Source organism: Necator americanus, chromosome V (genome assembly GCF_031761385.1).
Source record: "Necator americanus strain Aroian chromosome V, whole genome shotgun sequence".
NCBI classification, from domain to species: domain Eukaryota; kingdom Metazoa; phylum Nematoda; class Chromadorea; order Rhabditida; family Ancylostomatidae; genus Necator; species Necator americanus.
The window spans coordinates 31,046,848-31,067,686 of NC_087375.1; the positions used below are offsets into that span (position 1 = coordinate 31,046,848).

The 20,839-nt window shown below is 37.7% G+C and overlaps 3 protein-coding genes across 5 annotated transcripts; 2 read left to right on the forward strand and 1 right to left on the reverse strand.

Moving 5' to 3' along the window:
• Positions 1–312: 312 nt before the first annotated feature.
• RB195_015743 (uncharacterized protein) lies at positions 313–3,552 on the forward strand (the record flags this gene model as incomplete). 2 transcript variants are annotated; one of them, XM_064206601.1, is made up of 15 exons in its annotated part: positions 313–396; positions 489–673; positions 749–857; positions 970–1,090; positions 1,246–1,348; positions 1,415–1,522; positions 1,580–1,712; positions 1,795–1,864; positions 1,942–2,075; positions 2,172–2,252; positions 2,403–2,579; positions 2,664–2,765; positions 2,882–3,014; positions 3,372–3,422; positions 3,521–3,552. In XM_064206601.1, 15 exons carry the CDS (start codon positions 313–315, stop codon positions 3,550–3,552), a joined length of 1,623 nt encoding a protein of 540 aa, XP_064062481.1. The 2 variants fall into 2 exon arrangements, with proteins under 2 accessions (XP_064062481.1, XP_064062482.1); XM_064206600.1 differs by lacking the exons at positions 3,372–3,422; positions 3,521–3,552 and having other exon boundaries at positions 2,882–3,037.
• A 39-nt stretch (positions 3,553–3,591) lies between these two features.
• RB195_015744 (uncharacterized protein) lies at positions 3,592–5,199 on the forward strand (the record flags this gene model as incomplete). 2 transcript variants are annotated; one of them, XM_064206603.1, is made up of 10 exons in its annotated part: positions 3,592–3,657; positions 3,800–3,900; positions 3,988–4,066; positions 4,124–4,201; positions 4,321–4,410; positions 4,502–4,660; positions 4,719–4,864; positions 4,922–4,962; positions 4,995–4,997; positions 5,063–5,199. In XM_064206603.1, 10 exons carry the CDS (start codon positions 3,592–3,594, stop codon positions 5,197–5,199), a joined length of 900 nt encoding a protein of 299 aa, XP_064062483.1. The 2 variants fall into 2 exon arrangements, with proteins under 2 accessions (XP_064062483.1, XP_064062484.1); XM_064206602.1 differs by lacking the exons at positions 4,995–4,997; positions 5,063–5,199 and having other exon boundaries at positions 4,922–4,994.
• A 4,371-nt stretch (positions 5,200–9,570) lies between these two features.
• Positions 9,571–19,867, reverse strand: RB195_015745 (uncharacterized protein; the record flags this gene model as incomplete). The annotated part of the gene is made up of 8 exons (XM_064206604.1): positions 9,571–9,621; positions 10,361–10,448; positions 11,390–11,468; positions 12,413–12,551; positions 13,222–13,316; positions 13,484–13,550; positions 18,641–18,795; positions 19,774–19,867. The coding sequence occupies 8 exons, from the start codon at positions 19,865–19,867 to the stop codon at positions 9,571–9,573; spliced, it is 768 nt and encodes a 255-aa protein (XP_064062485.1).
• Between the last annotated feature and the right edge of the window lie 972 nt (positions 19,868–20,839).

Sequence of the window (20,839 nt, forward strand, 5' to 3'; positions counted from 1 at the left end):
ACATGAATTAGCTACTCTTGGGAGGTTAAATATGACAAAATTCTCACAGGACCTACTGGGAGGCCCTTCGGGACTAAAATTAGAAGACCTAATTAACGAAGAGCACCAAAATAAATACAAACTCAATGGAGTTGCATTTTAATGCACTATTCTGTAAAACTAGACATAACGAGAACTAGAACTGCTACCAACTGCCTGCCAGAGCGCCTGCAGAAATTTCAAAATTGATTTTCTAATACGGTCATTGCATAGTTCTGCATTGCACGCAAAACAAATTTTGGCGTTCAAACTCTAGGGGGAACTGTTGCTTCTATGAATATTATTTTCTCAAACAACTCTTTCTGTGGAGTTCTACGCTTGTTCTCGTCTAGTAAACCTATTATCGGCTTGAGAAGGGTAGGTGAATCATTAGTGACGGTGTCCAAACTGTGTAAAACAGCTTGGAATATTATGTGATACATTGCACTGCTCACGTAGTTCCTCATCAGAGCTCTTTCCTTCCCAAAACCTGCGTTGGTTTGACCCTGAAGAACAATAAAACAGCTCGGATGACTTCATCAAGCGCAGCGGACAAAGATAAAAACGGACTTCACTTAGCACCAGTCCGAAATTCCATTCTGCAAATCCCAGAGGCTGTCCGTGGGATGACTGATTTGCAGAAGGAACCGTTTTCGTGCGTTAACTATTCTCTTATTCGAGGTATTGTTGCTAAAAGCGATGATGCTTAATTGATGTATTTATCATTCAGAACTAACATCACCCTACATGCACTTCGAGTAGAAGCCTCAAAAGTTTCAATTATTCAACGGAAAGTTCGGTTGGAGAAGTATTTGTTCAAAAATCTTGGGAGAGTGAAGGTCAGTTTCAGAACATTTTTTTTTCTTCACAAGTATTTCGCCACGTTTCTATGATTCTTATATTCCTATCGCTTTAGCAGATTTTTGCACGTTTTTGTCACTTTTCTTTTAGGGTATATCAAATGCAGAGGATCCTAAGCAGAAACTGTTCATGTTCGATCCCAACCTTGTAAATGAGGATTCTCATGAATTAAAGGAGCAGATCGAGAAAATGATAAAGGAGTACGCCGGAGGTAGGTGGCACAGAGCTTGAAATGGACTAATTCTAGCGCTGTAAAGAATTCTTTTAGTAGAGTTTTGACGTTACTTATGCACTACCAACGTAGGAGCACTACTCTACGTTCTTCTCTTTAAATCTTTGATTTGGGATCAACAATTATCACCTCAGATATTGATTTACGATGGGAACCTCGAACAGTCCAAATAACATTCGAAGATTGGGATTTGCGAAGAATCCTGAAAGCGGTGCTTCCGAAAGAGTTGGACTTCAGGTCCGTTAGAAAACACCTTTAAGCTTTTTCTCCATAAGGTTCCTCTACTCTATACTCTACTTTCAGCAGTTACAGCCAAGCCGGGCATATCGTTCACGTTAATTTAAGGGACAACTTATTGCCGTTCAAAAAAGTAATTGGACAGATACTTCTTGAAAAAGTCGGGAAATGTAGGTGAGTTCAGTTAGCTTGGACTTCACATCTCTACCGGCCAAACATTTTCTCGTTCAGGACTGTTGTTAACAAAATTGACGGAATCACGAACGAATACAGGAATTTCGAACTAGATTTGCTAGCTGGGGATGCGGACTACGTAACAGAAGTGACCGAAGACGGTGTGAGATATCGGCTAGATTTCTCAAAGGTACTGTATCATATTAGATGTATCATCTTGTTTTTCAGTGATGTTCTTAACGTTAGTAACCAAAATGTGATATTTACCTTAGGTGTTTTGGAATTCACGCCTAAGCCATGAGCATGAACGGATAGTGAGAATGTTTGATTCGAAGTCAGTAGGTAAGCTTCGTATTTCCCTCCAATGAATAAGTTTTCCGCCAGGGAGTCGCTGTAAGGTTTCGATCAACACATTTCAGTTTATGATGCTTGTGCTGGAGTGGGTCCATTCGTTCTACCTGCTATAAGGAAAGGACGAATCCGTCGTGCTCTCGCTAATGATCTCAACCCAGAAAGCGTTTTGTGGTTGAAAAAGAATATTTCTCTAAATAAAGTACGTTCCAAGTTCTCAATGGTACTATTTTTCAAACGATGACATCTTCTTAGTTATGTTGTGCGTTTAGCATAAATCACAGTGATTTTTTTAAAGATACCTCCCGAGAAAATTGAGGTTTTGAACCTTGATGCGGCTGATTTCATTCGTGGACCAATGGCAGATGACCTGAGCAAGGTTCTTATTGATCTTGATTTTTTTCACTTTTTACTCCTGATTTTAGAGTTGCAGATGATAGTATTATTGTGTTTTTATTATGTTTTGAATAGAAATCCACAATAAAGCAAATTTATCTACGATTTTAATAATTTTCAGAATTAATTTCAGAAAATCACCTGCTCTGTAGAAGAGGAAGAGAAACCATCTGGAGTGCATGTAATGATGAACTTGCCCGCTTATGCAGTTAACTTTCTTCCATCTTTTCGCGGGATGCTTTCAAAACACGATGGCGTTGAAACTGCCCCCAACTTTCCTATAAAAGCTTACTGCTATCTATTTGCAAAGGTTGGGTTATTGTGTTTTTCATCGATCATAAACTTACAGTTGATTTGAATTTATTCTGATCGCTTATTCGTAAGCTGGTTCTAGGCTCACCAAGATGTCCCTGAAAAATGGTATGAACAACGAGCCCAAGAAATGGTCAGAGAATTTCTGAGGGAAGAAGAGGCTTCTATAGATTTAATTCATCATGTAGGAAATCTTCTCAGTTTCTACTCATTATTATTGTCTTATTTGGTATCTTTATTTTATTGGCTATTTTGACTACTTTCTTCCTTTCATCTTTCCCCGAAGATTTTAACTTTCAGGTGCGTACTGTTTCTTCTCGAAAAGAGATGTTCTGTGTGCAACTGAATTTGTCTTGGGATTTTCTGTTCAAAAAAGAGACTGATGCTGTCCTAAAGAGAGCATGTGAAGATAATGACAAGGATTTGATGGAAAGTAAGAAGAAGAAGTTGGAGTAATTTTTATTTTATGCATTATTTTGATGTTTTTATTTTCTTACGTACTTGTTCTTTCAATTGTTATTGATAGGATTCCCTGCTAAGTTGACTTCCTATGTGTTTTTTTTTTCATTTGTTTACCTAGGGCATCAATTTGCTCACCGAAACGGGTTGTGAGAGTCATTGTTTACATTGTTATTGTTGAATAGCATGTTTTTAAATTTTGAATAAAATTTCTACGTGAAAACTTCCTTGATCTTATTGTGGGTAACACTCTTAAATCTCAGCTGTTAGATATGCGCTAGATATTGCTGAATTGCAATTGTTCTATATATTCTTATAATTTTTCCTTTAGCTGAATCACCGCATGCATCCCTTAGACGCCTCAATTGTCACAAGTTACTAGGTAAACGCTTTTCGTTTACAATTCAATTTTATCAAAAGGCAATGAATCACCTATAATATTTTGTTATCGTAATGATATCAATAACAAGGGTGTTATAGGTAGAGATTCCTCAGTAGCCACGGAGAGATAGAAGAAGAAGCGTAGCGCAGGGCGTTTGTCACATCTGTCGATGCTCGCATCTCTACACAGCTTTCGACATGCTGTGCTTCTGACCAGAGCATTGCCTCTTCTTACGGTGAGTTTTTGCTTCGGCTTTTGGTAAGTACGCTAAGAAGTCGCCAATCTCCTCCATTTTGTGATAGTCAGCACAGAGTACAAATATAAGAGATTCATAAATACAGTATAGAAGTTTGTTGCGGACAACGTTCTTTTTTGAGAGTCTATCAGTCGATGTTATCCAGTCGCGATCTGCAAGAATCTTTGCTCCGATTAAAATTTACAGTTTGCGCCGGAAAATAGCAGAAGTGTTGTCGAATAAGTGAGTGGAGATTAAATTTGAACAGATTTTCCCGTTTTTGTGCTTCTGAGCTCTGATCTGTGGTTGTACCTACATTTCTACTCTTAGATTCAATGAAGATCGTGTAAATGAAATTGGTCCAGATCTGGCATGTTTGGAATGGTTAATGGAATGTGGATCCACTGAAGTCCGTAATTCCTAAGCACTCTTAGCATTTGTTCTCGTCTATAAGTTATTGTTGAAGGTGCTAATGAGTGATAATCGACAAATAAAGTCTATCCGACAGATGAAGAAGTACATAAAGGAAAAACTCGAGGAAAAGGTTAGATTTTTCTTCTTGTTTTGATGTATTATATAACATCGACATTGTATGTAGGGCAAAACACTAACTCGTTTTGGGCTTTAAAGTGTATTGTTCTAGTGAGTTGAAAATCTTTGTAGAGTTCTGATACGCCCTTTTCGATGGGTGTCGCAACTGAACTAGAGTACGATTTGAAATGGAAGCATGTCCCTCATGTCCACATAGTCAAGGTGTGATTTAATGATAACTACGACCAGGTTACTAGGATCTGCTCAGAATGCTTTACTTGCTTATTTTTTTTTATCTTATGGAATTGTCTAGGTCAACGCCAGTGATTCGGCGATTGCAGATGAAGGGTTCAAGTATTTTCACGATGTCAGACGATTAGAAGCATTAAAACTGAATTTCTGTGATTACTTCGGTGATGAAGCGATTCGGGAGCTAGCACTAGGACGAGCAGCGAGATCGCTACGCGATATAGTTAGTGTTTCAAAGTTTTCCTAATGTTGGCGATTAGTTCTTTGTGACTTATTCATAGGAAATAGTATTAAACCCTTCTGTCACTGATGGTGCCGTTTACTGGTTGAGCCGATTGAAATCACTTCAACGAGCACATTTTTATTTTCTACCTTATGTCTCGAATAGATTATCTTTTATTCGACAACTAAAAATGGCTATTCCAAGGTGAGTCGTATATTTCAAAAGGTTTTTGATCGAAATAAATTATTATGGAATTTCTAGGTGCAATGTCACGTTTCCAGACACTATCTATGTGGGATACGGTTATGAGGATGAGAAGACGAAGAAACAGTAGGCGGTCCGTTTTAGAACCCTTCTTTCGTGCAAATATGCTTTGACATTTTGAATTATGAACACTTTCAGTTCACATATCCCCTAGTCACGATCCCCAAGTCAAAAGTTTGGAAGGGATTGGGAATAATTGTCAGCACAGTTGTGGTAAAAACCTCATGTCCGGCAAGGATTTTATTTCCTCTGTTCACAAAGTCGGCCTCAAGTAACTAGGCGTAGACTAGACTTAGTTAGATCTAGGTAGAATTTCATTTATTAGCGCTACTAACTTCGAAGATTTAACAACTACTAAGATAGCTGAGGTCTTATATCCGGTGAAAATAGGGAACTACTTACTCAGCCCACCTCACTGTCATTGTCTTGGACAATTTGTCTCCCGATCAAAAAAAAAAAACCAACTACGAAAAAGAATGGATGGTTCCTTTGTTCGTTACATTTTCCAAGGATAATTTCCCTATTTTCGCTAATCGATAGATTATTTCTTTCCATTGTTTTCGTTTTTGGATTGTTAATAGGTTGATCATAAATGTTGTTTACTTTTGTTTTTCAAAATAAATGAATCAGTATATGAGTGTTTCATGGTTTTCATCTAGCCGATAGGTTCTTTAGTGCTGAACAAAAGTCTTTGTTCGTAAGATAAATAGAAAAATGGTCCAGTTATTGTAAACACCTATGTTAACACTGTCTTATAACTGTCTTCTCAAATATTAGGCAAAAATATGTAGTCTTAGCAAAATGCAATCGCTTCTGAACTTAACTTGCGTCAACCTGAGGCTTTGCGTCCCAACCAATGGCTGGTTCTATCGCAAAAAATCGCAAGTCGCAACTATGAAATAATCCTAATAATGTGTAATTACACCAGAAAAATAGCAAAGGCAATGATAAACTCAGAGACAGCTTTAATGAACTTGTCGGCGCCATCTCCTTACCCGTCATGGTCCCATCGATTGGCCGAGGTGGGTGCTAGTCCCCGCCCACCTCGAGGACGTAATACGTGTAGCCGACACAGTATGCTTCGCGGCGACTCTAGTCCCTGAGATCTTGGGAGTGGTTGGGGCAAGGAGATGAGGATCCAAACTTGTGATGAAAGGCCAGTAAACGTAGCGCAAAGAGGTGGGAGAGAAAATTTGCAAGTAGTACAAAGTAGGACAAGTGACAAGTGAAAGGTGGCCAGTTGTGAATTGATGATAGCATGATAACCAGCACAGAAGTAATCAAACTAGTAATTAAATAATTGCATACATTACAAAATATCACAATAAATAATATTAAATGATAACATAATTTGAAAATATTATATTTAGTTTCAGGCGTAGGACAGTAAAATGGAAGCATCAACATTTCGTTTTGACGTAGCCTAATGTATCGGGAATATAATAATGAGACCACCCGGGATCGCCACCCCACTGAAGCAAATTTTTGCAAAGGAGATGGAAACTTGAAACAACTTCTAAAAAATGAAGAATTTAATTTTACATAGTGTACAGCAGCTTAAACGTGAATTTAATGAAATTTAATGACCAAAAAAGCTTAGATTCTGTACACATTGCTAGATCTAAGATATCGCGAATAACTTTGTCATAAGAGGACCAAAATAAAAAGTTCAGGTAGTTTTTAAAAGGAGGTGATTTGCCCCAGAAACTATCACATCGCTGTTTTTTCTCAACTCCTATTCTTTTTGGAATATTGATGGGACAGAGATGGGAAAATGGCATTTTTCTGAACACTGTCCTATCAAAGCTTTGAAAAAAAACGGCAAGATCCTGGAGAACGTTTGATGCAGCATCTAATAGGGAAAATCCTCGACTATAACATACTGGAAGAACACTTGCTTCGCTCTAAGCTTTTTCGGGTTATCCAATTTTATTCGAAATTGCTCACTTTTCGGCACGTGAGAGAAAATAGGGATTTTGGCGATTTTTTCCATTCTAAAAAAAATGGGACGGCGTTTCGAAAAAATCGCCCATACATTCGGATGGGGGGTCTAAGCGAACCCCTCTGTGCAAAATTTCTCCTTTCCGGACCGTCTGGTTCTCTCAAAATTTAGAAGAGACAAATCCAGAAAAACTCAGGAAATTTCAAACTTCCTCCCATCAAAATTCCAAAAAGAATAGGAGGTGAAAAAATACGCCAAAATGGACGTTTTTTTAGGACAAACCTTCTTTTCTTAAAAACCACCTCAACTTTTCTTTTGGTCCTCTTATGACGGAGTTATTCGCCATCTCCCTAACAATATGCAGAGAATTTGAGCTTTTTTATTATTAAATTTTGTTGAATTTACCTTTAAACTGTTGTGAACTGCGTAAAATTAAATTCTTCATTTCTTAGAAGTTGTTTCAAATTTGCATCTCTTTTGCAAAAAATTTGCCTCAAGCAGGAGCCGAACCTGAGAAGACACAATGCCATATTGCAGGGACAAAATGTTGATTTTTTTTTCTTGTTTTTTTTTCTTCGTCCCTCTCTGATTCGACCTATGCACCTGACTATCCTATTTCTGGTCGCATTATGTCCTTTAGTCAAAATTTGAAGCTAATTCATAGATTTTAGAGTAGAAATAGAATAAAAATGAAAATATTTCAATACCAGTATTTCAACAGCATTTCAAGAAATTTGCATTTTCTAGTATATGGTAATTTCTTCTCGTCGTTTCTCTCAGCTACCAATTTTCACATTTTCGATTTCTTCTTCAGCTAATCGGAGGTCGTATTCGAGAGGGTCGTGTCCCATCACCACGCTTGACCCTGGTCAGAGTACTGAGTGCAAATTAACAAACATTAAAACATTCAAACTAACATTCTTTTTTAAATGGTCCTTTGCGGTTCCAGAATTTGGTTAGGATATTTTCTTTGAAGGCAATTTTTCACGACATTGAAGATGCATAAATCTTTCTGTGTAATAAGAGGTGAGGGCATAGTTCATGAGTAGAGCTTGACCACACTTAATTCTGCCTACACATTCCACAAAAAACATGTGAAACGGATTTCTGTGATCTCGTCTCTCCGACGATACACTTTATTACGGGTAGTAAAGCGAGGGCAATCCGCAGTGGTCCTACGATTGTTCGAGCGAGGCAGTTCTCTTTGTTTCTTTAAGTTATATTAGTGCGATTGCGGACGTTGGATGCTGACGGAGTTGCCTGCGTTCTATTCCGCAATAAGTTGCAGCGTTGGGAGCTGAGGTTGCAAAAGGCTGTTCAGACACCCATTTCTGGATCATTATGTGCAATCGAGGGTTATTAGGTAAGGTCATGAACCAAAGACCTAAAGATTTCAACATCGTCAATTTCCTAGTACTCCGCTACAAGTGCGTTTTCATTTTTTATTTATTATATTATATTTTATATTATATTATATTTCCCTTTTTCATCGTGTCGATTTATTCGTGGTTACCTTGCACCAGAAGAGAATATTAAGGCTGTCTGTGGCTATAGCTTGTGAAATTCTATTTTGAATGAATAAACAAAGAGCAAACCTCTTAAAGACTATACTACTCTCCTTTCTGCTTCCATATAGGACCACCAGAGATTTCGACATCAGACCAACGAATGGTTCATGGGCACTGTAGAAGCAGATGAGATATTATCTTTTATTTCTGTTGTGGTACGTAATAGAATGGCTCTCGTAAATACTAAAAAAAATTGAAAGCCACCGCATCAAAAAAAATCCCAATGTTTGTATCTCTCGTGGTTAATATGTGTAGTTTGAGATGTAGATCAAGAGTATGCGTGAAGCCACTCTCAATTCCTCTATACATCCTGAAAAATGACGTGGGAAATGGTTTTAATTCCTACGAAGTTCATTAGTACGCGTAACGCACGCGCCTCATCAACAAGCGTGCGGTCAGAAATCAATTGCGTCTCAGTAGCTGTCTATTCAGGTAAAAACATTGGACATGCTGCTGAAGCAAACAAGAGCAGCGCCTTCTACCGTACCTCGTAGGAACTCATGTCGTTTCCCACGCCGTTTTTCGGGATGATTAAGAGAAATTGAGCGTAGCCGCGCTCATTTTCCTAATCTACATCCTGAATATTGTCCAAGAGAGATCCAAATATCGAAAATTTCCTGAAACACTGTCTTTAATTTTACTCGAGGTCAATTTTTTTCCTATTTCATGGAATACAAATACAAAATCTCGCTGTTTGCTTTTTACAACGACGTACAAATAGCACGTATCTGCCGTGACCACATATTCTAGCTACGTGAACAATAAACGAAATAAAAACAACATTTATATCTTTTTTAATTTTTTTAGGGATGTTATCAACATGCATAATACACAATAGCAATTATAATATAACAAAATCTATATTATCTATATATAAGTGAATTGTAGAAGGCTGAGACACAGTTTCACTTGTAATGAGCACCAAGAAGAACACACTGGGATTGTTAAGTGAATTCCTATATAACGTCCTATAGGATGCGCCTATACCTATATGTAAAATTAAGTTTCGAAAAAAAGAGTAAGTAACAAAAAAAGTAATATTTAGAACATCAAAGTGATATGGTACAGTAGTTATACAAGGCGTTATCTTGGCACCGGATACGGTAGATCAAATCGTGCCCTAACAAGAGCCGCCACTAAACGATCTCCATCTTATGCGGTTCCGGTTCCGGCACGCTTGCTATTAACTGAAAACGAAAAATTTATCATTTATCATATCACTACTGTTCTATATGTTTAAATAAGTATTTACTATCTTAAAGGCGTCTAAAATCTCGATTTCAGTTAGAGATGAAGAACTCCAATGTACGGGACGTTTTTCAACTTTCACCCTTTTAGTAGCAAATATCAGCAAATTCAAATTTTCATGTACGATCTGAATCCACACGATGATCATGAAAAAATTCTGATCATTACTTAATCGTTTGCTCAGTCACAAAGAATGGAATTTCAGCAAGAATAGCGCAAAAATATTTGTTCTTCCATTAAAATGGCAAGCCGAGCTCTCCTAATGCTTTGTCATCCACGCGTTTTTCACCTCTTCATTATTGACTGACTTATGAGTTGAGTTGCACATCATTGATTTGTCGGCTATAGTCGGTGGGATTTATGTCTGCTCGAATCGCCGCGACGCATCCGCAGGAATTCACTTATTTTCTTTGCCAGTCGAAAATGTAACACCTTCGTCCAAGCAATAACAGAAAATTACGGACAAGCATAGTCTTAAACTTCTGGACAATTATCTCTGTCCTTGCCTTCGGTTTCTCTTTTCCTTTTTTATAGCACTCCTGTAAATCAATAAACAACAAAAAAATCCAATGTAATTTTTCCGTGGCTTTGTTCTACTGATGTTTGACGTTTTTTTTCTGACAGTGTTAAAAAAAAACGAAATTATTTTCGGAAACCATGCTGGCTTAAAAAAAATACCTGGTGTTTCTGTGCTCCTGGCCGAACGTAAATTGCGTAAGCAAGCGGTAATAAAGCTATGGAGAACAGTTTCATCATAGTTGACGTACTGAAACGAAAATATAATACATGACTTTGTTTTTCTTCTGAAATACGCCAGATTTCGTGATACGTAAGCACTGTACTTCAGTTTTATTGCAGATGAGTTGCGATTTTTCCCAAGTTCTTATTTAAAGGCATCATCCCACCAATCTGAGGTGGTACGGATTTCAGGTGGAGTATTCGTATACGGGATAGTATATTATGGAGAGGGGGATGATTCCGTCCACTTCTTCCTAATTGCCGTAAAAAACGGTCCGGGAGATGCGGCGCCGCACAAAACTGGCGCGCTCCAGTCGAACTCCTTGTAGAAAATAGCGCGCCGGAACGCCCGAAGCTGTATCTTTCGGTCCGTTTTTTACGGCAATTAGCAAGAAATGGACGGAATCACTCTCCTCCCCATAATCTACTGCGCCGTATACGAATACTCCACCTGAAATCCGTACCACCTCAGATTCGTGGAGTGATGCCTTTAAATCAATGTCTGTAAAGTGAAGTAAAATAGTCAATATATTTGAGAAATAGTTGAACCACGTATCTTTGTAGATTGATTAACGGTTCAGGACTACTTTGTTAAAGCATTTACTTGTCAATCAATAACTACATAGTCACTGGACTCGCTACATCTAACGATAAAATGACACTAGCATTCTTTTCCTCTCTTTTTTTTCTAGGATTTGTGTAAAATTGCTGTAAAATTGCTAGTAGAGTGCACAGAACTTCTTCTCCATAGAGTACAACGATCTCGAGGATCACTGCTTATTACTGGTTGTTAGCAACTTAATTGATTTAACAAAAAAAAATACCAGCCTTAACTATTATAGTACAACTAACATAGTATCTATTCGGCAGGAAACCAATTGCTTACAAAGAATAGTTTGCCATTTTTTTCCTTGAGAATCTTAAATATTCACCAGAATCTCAATCAATAATTTCTCGAAAGTAACAAACCTAAAAATGTCATCCCATGATCGTAGTTCTGACAGTATATATCCTGCTTGCACGCATATAAAATTGTACGGAGCTAATCCTGAAAATTGATTATATTTCCCTTTTGTGAGCTTTGGAGTTGGACAGATCTTCTCATCCTGTTTAAAATTTTGGTTTTTTTTCTTGAAATTAGCATAAATATAATTATAGTTAGGTCCATCCGTATTGTAACTTGCTTACTCGTGAGGAAGACGAATATTTATAGTAGATCTAGCTCATATCGCTCATATCTTTTGCATAGATATGCAGAAATTAAGGATTTCAGCAAATCCGCCTGCGCTGCGGATGCGTCGCGTCAGCCCGGTTGGACATTTTTGGCGCCGACTCTAGTACCAAAAATATGTGTATGGTATGGAATACCAGAAAAGGAGGTCATATTCACCGAAATGATTGGATCTTTGCAATCAAAGTAAACATTTTTGTTTTTTCTTTTTTTTTGAGATCACTTCCAACCAATAGAGAGACCAAAATCCCGCCTCTTATTCGAGCTCACGTCGCATTAAGCAATTGTTAAGTAATATTTATTAAGTAAAAATATCCGTCATCTAAAAATAGAGTTATAAATATCCGTTGGTCGCTAGTTTTCTGATTATGAGCATCGTTTGCCACTGATTTCACTCAGAAAAGATTCGCGAAGCGGAAGATGGAGTGCGTAAAGTGTGGTTTCTTCCCACGATCCTGTATGAACCTATGAATCCAAGGGAATTAAGGCGGAATCCGTCACAGCGAGAATATACGATCGCCGACTGCTCGCCACACTTCCGCAAACGACTTCCATCATAGGAAAAGAAATTTCCGCCGAATTGCCGTATGAAAAACGAGCGACATAAATAGATTAAGGTCAATGTAACAAAGCCCCTCGCAACAATCGGACCAGTATCCGGAAGTCGCCACTTTCGGCCGCAGGACTTTGAGGAGCGCGTAATAATAATAGGATGATCGTGGCGAGAAATTCCTGAACCCTGAAGTGGTGAAAGAACTGACCTACAAAAGCTGATATGACGAATATCCTCAACGGTATGTTGAGGAATGGGGCGACTATGTTCAGTAGCCATGAAGGTGAGATTGGGAAAATTCGAGCGAATAGAAGGAACGGCATTAACCGGTTCGAATTGTCGTCTATCTGAAATCAAATCGGTGGAGTATCAACTAAAATTGAGAAAGTATCTTTTTTTTTCTTTTCCTCTTTTTCTTCTCCTTTTTTTGGGAGGAGGGAATGGAGTGGGAAGCTACGAACAAATTGAACATCCACAAAACAATCCCAACGAGAGTAGATCTACGCTAGCTGGATCTGCACGAGGAACCGCCATCCAAGAGCAATTCGCCGATCGATACGTATCTTCAGCATTATGGTGTAATCAGTAACCCCGTAGTAAAAGTACTGTAGGCGACAACTTGCGAAATGAGATAGATTTCGATAATGTAGAACGCTTATAAGCGAAAATCTAAAAGAGACTCAGAATTTTTTTAATTCTAGTAATTTTTTATTCCTCACTTCTATTTGAGTATCAATTGCTTCTACCAATGATGGATTTTTTTTACTTCAGTTAATGCGCCACTTAGAATTAATTCCGTTACTAAATTCTGTAAAATTCGGAGAGACCATCACCCCATCGCTAAGGTTATTAGTGCGATAACGATAAAAGTAGTAATTGAAGTATGGATAAATTATAGAAATGGATTCTTGATCATGTCATCATTTACTATTAGAGTTGGGGGCGGAGCTTGGCGGAGCAATTGGGCACACTTTTCCAGTATTCATCGCTCGGCTACGCCGTAGACTATAAACATACCTTCTGCTGCAAATAAGTGAGCTTTTGCCCAAAATAATACATAACATATTCACGTCCGAATTGTTCAGAGAATAGATAGCACAGCGTTGACCCGCCTGAAATTCAGGGTAAATCTATATTTTTCTCAATGAACTTTTTTTGAAAACTACAGAGAATATTCCAGCTTATTAAAAGTGTGATTTTTGCTTGTACTATAAAAAATTACAAGTCAATTCATTATAGAATTGCGCGGAAAATTCTCAAAATAAATAATATTTTTTACCTGTTGTCAGCACACAACAAAGAATGAAACCGCACCAAAAATCGTATACAGCACCAGCAATTACATTCTGAAATAGGAGAATCGTCTCGTCAAACTTTGTAACTTTTTTTGTGGGATACAAATATTTCGATAAAATTTCCTAGAAAATAATGATGACAAAAAAAGGAAAAATATAGGGACAAGCGTTTGCGGATGACGTTGGTCAGTGAACTACATATTATGAAGTTCTACTCTCCCTAAATTAGTTCGTTTAAGACCCGTGTCGAGTTTGTTCACCTTGACTGAAAGGCGTCTATCTTTGCGGTGCTACCGCAGCAATGAATTTACTCGAACTGTCAACGCTTGGCATTTGTTCCTTAGCCTCTCTAGTAATACGGCAATAATAGTAATAACAACAATAATGAATAAATAATATAGTATAATAGCGCAGTAATGTAGTAATGCAATATAATATTCTTATAAATAAGTATATGTGTTACTAGAGTAGTTTGTTATCCTTGTTTACTACTATCCACGGAAGAGAAACTGTAAAATACAGTACAACCCACAGCCAAAGCTAAAAAAAAAACTGTATAAAAGGTATTGAGACACCCTGAATAACATGAAATGAATATTTTAAGGATTTTTTTCGATGTCTCTTATGTATGAACGTTAAAAAATCAATTCGTAATGGCAATAAAAGCGTTCGATTGCGAAGTCAGACCACTTTTTTGGAACTGTGGGTGTGTGAATGCTTCAATATCCTTGAAAATCTTGCGGAAGTACCGAAGCTGGTTTATTCGCTGTTAACTAAGCACATTATCACCACTTCTGGTCATGTTTCCGCCCGGGACAATGGGCCGGTTTTCCTTGCTGGTGGCTTGGCTTAGCTACGATTGCATCATCTCGGACATCATCGACGGGTGGCGCGTTTTTTCCAACCATGAACGCTTAAACCAGCAATCCATGGGCGAATCCATGTCACATTCCTTGGTGAATGCAACATATGAATCGTAATCATCGAAAGTATCTGTTTTTCGCTGCTGCTATGCGCAATAAACGTGTTGCAAGCGTTATCTCCGGCTGATTACGGCGCTTCAGGGGAGCTACGTTAGTTCACGCTGAGAACGGGTTGTACTGAGGTCGTTCGGACGAATTTTGTCGTAGTGGACAGCTTCGGGTTTTTGGTTCAACAAGTTCGCTTCCTGTTTCCGAATGCTCCACAAAGAGAGGGATACTTTTTTTGAAAGTAAACAGGAGTTCCTTCTCCCTCGCATTTTTTTCTGCCTAAAGATGAAGTTTGTTCCACCGTTGAATGTAAAAATATATAGTAGATCCAAAAAAAAGAGTGGAACATGGGATGCAGAAAGTTCAGTGTTCTAGAAAAAAAGATGGGGATAGAAATTAGAAGGATAATGGCGCCATTCCCGTAGATACCTATAGATTTCCTAAAATTAAAACAAGAAATCTCAAAAAATTCATGACATAAAAGTGCAGTTAATAACGAAATAACCAAAATTAACATCTCTAAACATAGAATAACATAAAATATTTTTCAACGATTTTTGCGAAGGCGAAAAATGAGTCCGAAAAACTGTAGATAATTCGATGTATAAAAACTCTTGAAACCTCACACTAAACAATTTCTGGACGAGTTTATCGGTTCCACATTCTATCGTCAAGGCCGAAAGGAATGCTCTGTCTGTTGACATCCGAACAGCGTCATTCGCATAAAATCTTCCGAATGAGCTAGCAAATCGAGGTGTGATTTTGTTTCCACCACATTCTCGCAATAAAAAAAAAATTGAATAAAAACTGCATGAATTGTTTTCATCGAATTTTTCGGGCAAGGCCTTAAGAGTTAATCCCCAGAGCCTCGAACAGAGTGAGAGAGAGAGAGAAAGAGGATTGAGGCCATTCTTCAACGGGAAACTTTCAGCGAGGCAAACCTTTGACGTAGTAACTGTCAATCTTGTACAGTAAACATTCTTTAAGCGAACTAGTCCGGATAAATGCCTGGACAAATAGACTAGGACGAGTTCTATACTATGAGCTTACAGTTACAAAAACAAAACCATCAACCAATCAGAGAACATGAGAAAAATACAGTCTGTGGAAGTGAACGTAGCCCTTTGGAACATATTATTGAAAGAATATCACTGTTCTGACAAAAATTCGGGCAAAATTGACTGAAATTGACTTAAAAAATGTGTATGAATCGCTGAATGCACAAGAGAACCCATTCATTCAGATAAAATTGAGTTCTGACCTGTGAGAACAATCGAATGTGTTCGAACGTTCAAACCCAACATTCCGGGAAAAGCCTATGTGGAAAAGGTATTTGAATACGAATAAATATTGGAAATTAACTGATATTAAGCCAAAATATCCGCATTTAAGAAACTCTCACTATTCGAATAATCGAACCCGAATAGCTTAATAAATAATAAATAAGCTTAATAAATTCAAGTGATCAGACATTTTTCAGGATCTCAAAAATTAGATTCCAATCTTCGAATGTCTCAGCCATACGGAAGAAACTTCGAGTTTACTTTATCGTTCACAATAATAATTGATTTTGAAGGTAAATAATTAAGAAGTAGACAAAGTTGAAAAGAAGAAATCGAGCTGTGAATTTCCGCTATGGGAAGGTGTTCTTCCAGAGAGATTTTAAAGGTGATGATTCTGAATTTCTGCCGGAAACCTGCAAGAAATACGGAGTAGGAACCGCTAGCAAAGTGGTAATTAACTGAAAATAGTCGTGGTGGTGAGCCGAGAGATGCTGAAGAGGATTCGAATTCAATAAAGAATTATAAAATCTGCATGTTTCCGCAGAATATCGATTTCTTTCATTATCACTATCTACTTTTGGATGGTAAAGCTTTCAGTGGTGGGGGGTGCAGTTGGTAAGAGAAAAGGTTATGACTCCACGATCGATCGTTGGTTTGAATCCGCCCTAGCGCCAACAAAGCCTTTGATCCTCTAATGGTCGGTAAATTGGTACCTGACTTATGGAAGAGGAAGTGGGGGAAATAGCAGTGACTTGATGCATCGGCTAGTCCTCGCAAGTCATTGTAAGGTTGCACGTCCGTTCACAAACCTCAAACGAAGTCTAAGCTTAAATCAAGCACGTAGGTGGACCCCTATAGCTGTTGATCAACGCTGTGCACGTTATTCTTTATTTTTGTTTTGGTAAAGGCCTGGTGTAATGCAGTTGTTAAGGAATTCGGCTGCGATTGCTGTTGGATCAAAATTGCCCCATAGTCGACCGAAACTTTCATTTTTTTCGGGTTCGATGGATTGTTATCTGACTTGTTTGGAAGCAAAAAAAAAACACTGACTTGACACATCGGTTAGCTTTCGAAAATCACCTTGTAGGCTCGGTACACGTTTCTCAACATCAAACCTCAAGAAATCGCCTTGGAAGCATTTTATCTTCGTTTTCTTCAAATTTCTGCACGTTTTCCCCGTCGTTCCTCCGTTTCCGGAAATGACCGATGAAAGTCCACTGAAGGTGGTGATAATCACGCGATGTCACGCCATTGCTTTTAGCTGTTTGGATATCTTTCGCGTCGCTTGTTCGTGTAGCGCCCAAACTTGAATTTCTCCGCGTCACCGTCGTGGTATGCTGTGCTGTTGGGCGCGAACGATGCGAGCGAAACCTGCACACGTCCACTACTGGACGTCTATGGCTATAAACGATACAAATACGGCTTCAACTAGCACGAAAACGCCAATAAACAGTCGTAAGCACAACCGATAGTGGCTGAAGAGCGCTACCAGTCGGACAGAACGTCCTGATATCGTGCCCTTTAAAATCCAAGTGATATTCTAGAGATTATACTTTTTTTGTTAAATTAAATTTTCCCTTGAATAATTTCTTTTATATCGGTAAAATATGTGTAGACTTATTTTCTAGAAACGATCATCGAAAAGAATTCAAATTTATTTAGAACAATTTTTCTCGATTACAACTAAATCGAAGAAAAAAATAATCAGGAAACCTTTCGGAAAATTCCATCGATAGAATGGTTTTGTTCAAACAGAAAATAAATATAAAATAAAATTCGGGAAATAAATAAGGTAATAAATAACAAATAATGATAAAAAAATATAAATAAATAAATAAATAAAATAAAAGTAAAACAAAGTTTTAAAGTGTTACATTAGAGAGATCGAATAAAATATATTTTAGCTATTAGTTTCAAAAAGAATGTTACAAAATTCATTCGTGAAAAGTGTGTCATGTTTAAATCAGGCTTTTTTCATGTAATTTTCATTTCGAAATTTTCATTTGGATGAACAAAATCCAACCGAAATAAGAAAACATGACAGGGGATTTTCGCAAGTGTGTTTTAATAAGTAATCATGGGAACGAAAATTAGGTGGAGTTACAGTGTAGGATTCAAATTCATCCATGTAAAAATTAAAAATTCAAAAGAAAGTGATTTACCGTTCAGTAGGATGGAACTTTGTGAAAATTTTCCAAGAATCAGATAAACACGAATACAAATCCAAATTACTGCACTAAACTGTTGTTGCAGAGCAATTTCGAAATATCAAGAATGAAAATACTTTTAATAATGAATAAATATTCCCAAATTAATTAGCCATAAACTTGTGATAGTGATTAGAACTTGCTTATTCCCAAAGAAAATTCTAGAAGGGTTGTGAGGTCCCATTACTCTGTGAACTTTTCTATCCTGTATAAAGAAAAGTGTTTACTGAAGTTAAGAAGAACAAAGATGCTTTGGAAAATGTGCAAAAAATTTTCATCCGATCTTTTTTGGATTTCTTACATACGTTTTTGAAGCGATGCAGTTAATATTAAGGTGGTTCGGCTGGGCATCTTGGATTGATTGCTTTTCTCAGTTTTCATGGATATCGGAAACAAAGGGATCAACAGGCTCAAACTCCTGTTTGAAACCAAATGAAAAATTGATAACAATTGATAAAAATTGAAAATTAACCATGAATTCTCATGGAATGAGGCAAATGTTAAAAGGTAGAGAAAGAAGGATCAAAACTATTCTAAGCAGATACAAGAAAAAAGTCTGAGATATAAAATATGAGGTCAGATTTAAATTAATTATTAATTAGAAAAAATTCTTCTCATAAAATCTTCACTTTTAGAATAAAACGATGTAAATAACCAGTAGGGCCACAAGAATCACTCACTAAGAAGAAAGATCCTGGGATAGCGAAAGTCTGCTTGTACAAGTAGGTACATATGAATACCGTAGTAATATAGGTGAAATGTTCATCCTTGTAATGTCGAAACCGATCCGCTAACGCCGTAAAATTGTCGAATTGCTTCGGGAGCTCAAATGCGGCTGAAAGATTAGCATCTATGTATAAGGTGCATTAGGAAATTTAAGGTGGTGGGCGGGGTTCACTTTTTGTTGACCTTCAGTTGTTTTGTATGATTTCGATAACACCAATGTGGGTTTACTTTGAGAATTTGAAGCCAATCAATGACTGAAACACAAATTTTGATTTACAATTCTTCCTAATTCTAGAATTAATGTCCCAGACACACATTCAAAAGCCCGCAGTACTTCTTTTAAAAAAAAAACCTACTTTGAAAAGTGAAACATCATCATAAAATAAGCATTCCTGGTAAATGCTCCTCTCTTAGGAGTAATAACTCATTAATTAGGATTTAATTGATTGATTTCAAGTGATTAACTGCTTTTAATTAACTTAAAAACCAATCGGGATGTAATCTATGCGTCACCTCTACGTTTCAAATTCCTCCAAAGAAAAAATTCGAAATCCAATAAACGTTTACAAAATAATTTGGAGAAATGAGAGAAAAAAAATCGAGGCTTGTTTTTCTAAAGCACAAAAAAGCTTCAATACAAGACCACTGATCTTTTTTTCTGTTCCAACTAAAATAATTCGTTCTGATAGATTCCTGGCGTACGGATTCCTCAATAAGAAAATTTTTTTGAGGAAACTAGGCGACATGCTTCCGCAATTTTGCAACTAGAAGGAAATGTTCCCACTTCGCCTATGATCCTGAAGAACTCCAATGATTCGGACAAAAATTATCCCCTCTAATCAGCTACACGGTCGTTGAATTGGAACCGAAAAAACCGAAATAGAAAAATAGTCATACACTGGTTTTTAAGAACATCCACTATGATATCATCAAATTTTTAAATTCGATCACATTCGTCAACTTTGTTCAGTCAAGCTCTTTGCAAAATTTCAAGGGGAAAATAATCCAAAGTAGGGAAACTGCTGGCCGCCACTCGACTCTCCTAAGGGTAAATTCAACCGCTAATACGATCCAGCACAGAACTGACCTTCACTCTCCCATCCGGGTGCTGAACATATCATATACCACAGTGATAGCGACGATATAGCAAATATAGCCGGCAGAATGAATAGTCGTGTCATCGATTCGTATCGATTGCGGTTATCGATTGCGGTCACGATAACTGGGAGCGAAGGATGGTGGCGAGTTTTGTGTGTGGGTGCGTGGGCGAAAATGCGCTAGCGGCTATCCATTTCTCTGGCTGCTGATCGGCCTCTGCGTAGTCGTCGTCGTCGTCGTGGTCGCTGTCGTCTTCGTCCTCGTCCACGTACGTTGTCGTCCGTCGGTTCGTCCGCTCAATATGCTGCGAAACCGGCTAAGTTGCTGATGATGATACGGAGACACGGGTGGATATGTGGAGTTGACGGCGATTTGTGTTGATAGGAGGACACTGAAATGGCGGCCTAAGATGTGCAGGATGACGAGATACGGTGTCGAAAAAGCGATAAAATTATAGTAAACGACGACGACACATACGAGAGACAGAAATAAGTTGAACGCAAAAAAAGCTTTGGCTAGACGACATAACCGGATAATGAGAGCTTGCATGGAAACGCAGAGAGATCCTTGGGCATAGTGGATTTACGACGTTGAGAAGCAGCACTTTGTTGAAGATGCCAAAAAAAACTTACACCGGGCTTAATTCAACAGGAAGAATGACCGGAAAGTTGTGAATGTGAACACACCAAACAACTTCTTCATCCAGATCTTCGAAAAACGTTTCCGTTGAGTTGAAAAACAAAAAAAAAATTGAATTTGAAAATATCTTGTTTCGTTACGATATTTATTTCTGGGGTACATATGTGATATGAGAAGAAATAAGTAAACAATTCAGCCTTATCCACTAAAATCTGGAAAAAGTGACCAGTATGAGGTTATAATTAGTTCTTCTAGCAATGTTTGCAGAAGTTCACCGAAGGAGAAATTTCAGAAAAAAAAGAAACGAAATAAGATAACAAAAAAAAACCCGCAAGAAAACATGGTACGAGAATGATATCTAGATTAAGAAAAAGAGAAGAATGAGTTAAGCACCTCATAAAATCCGTGATTCTGCG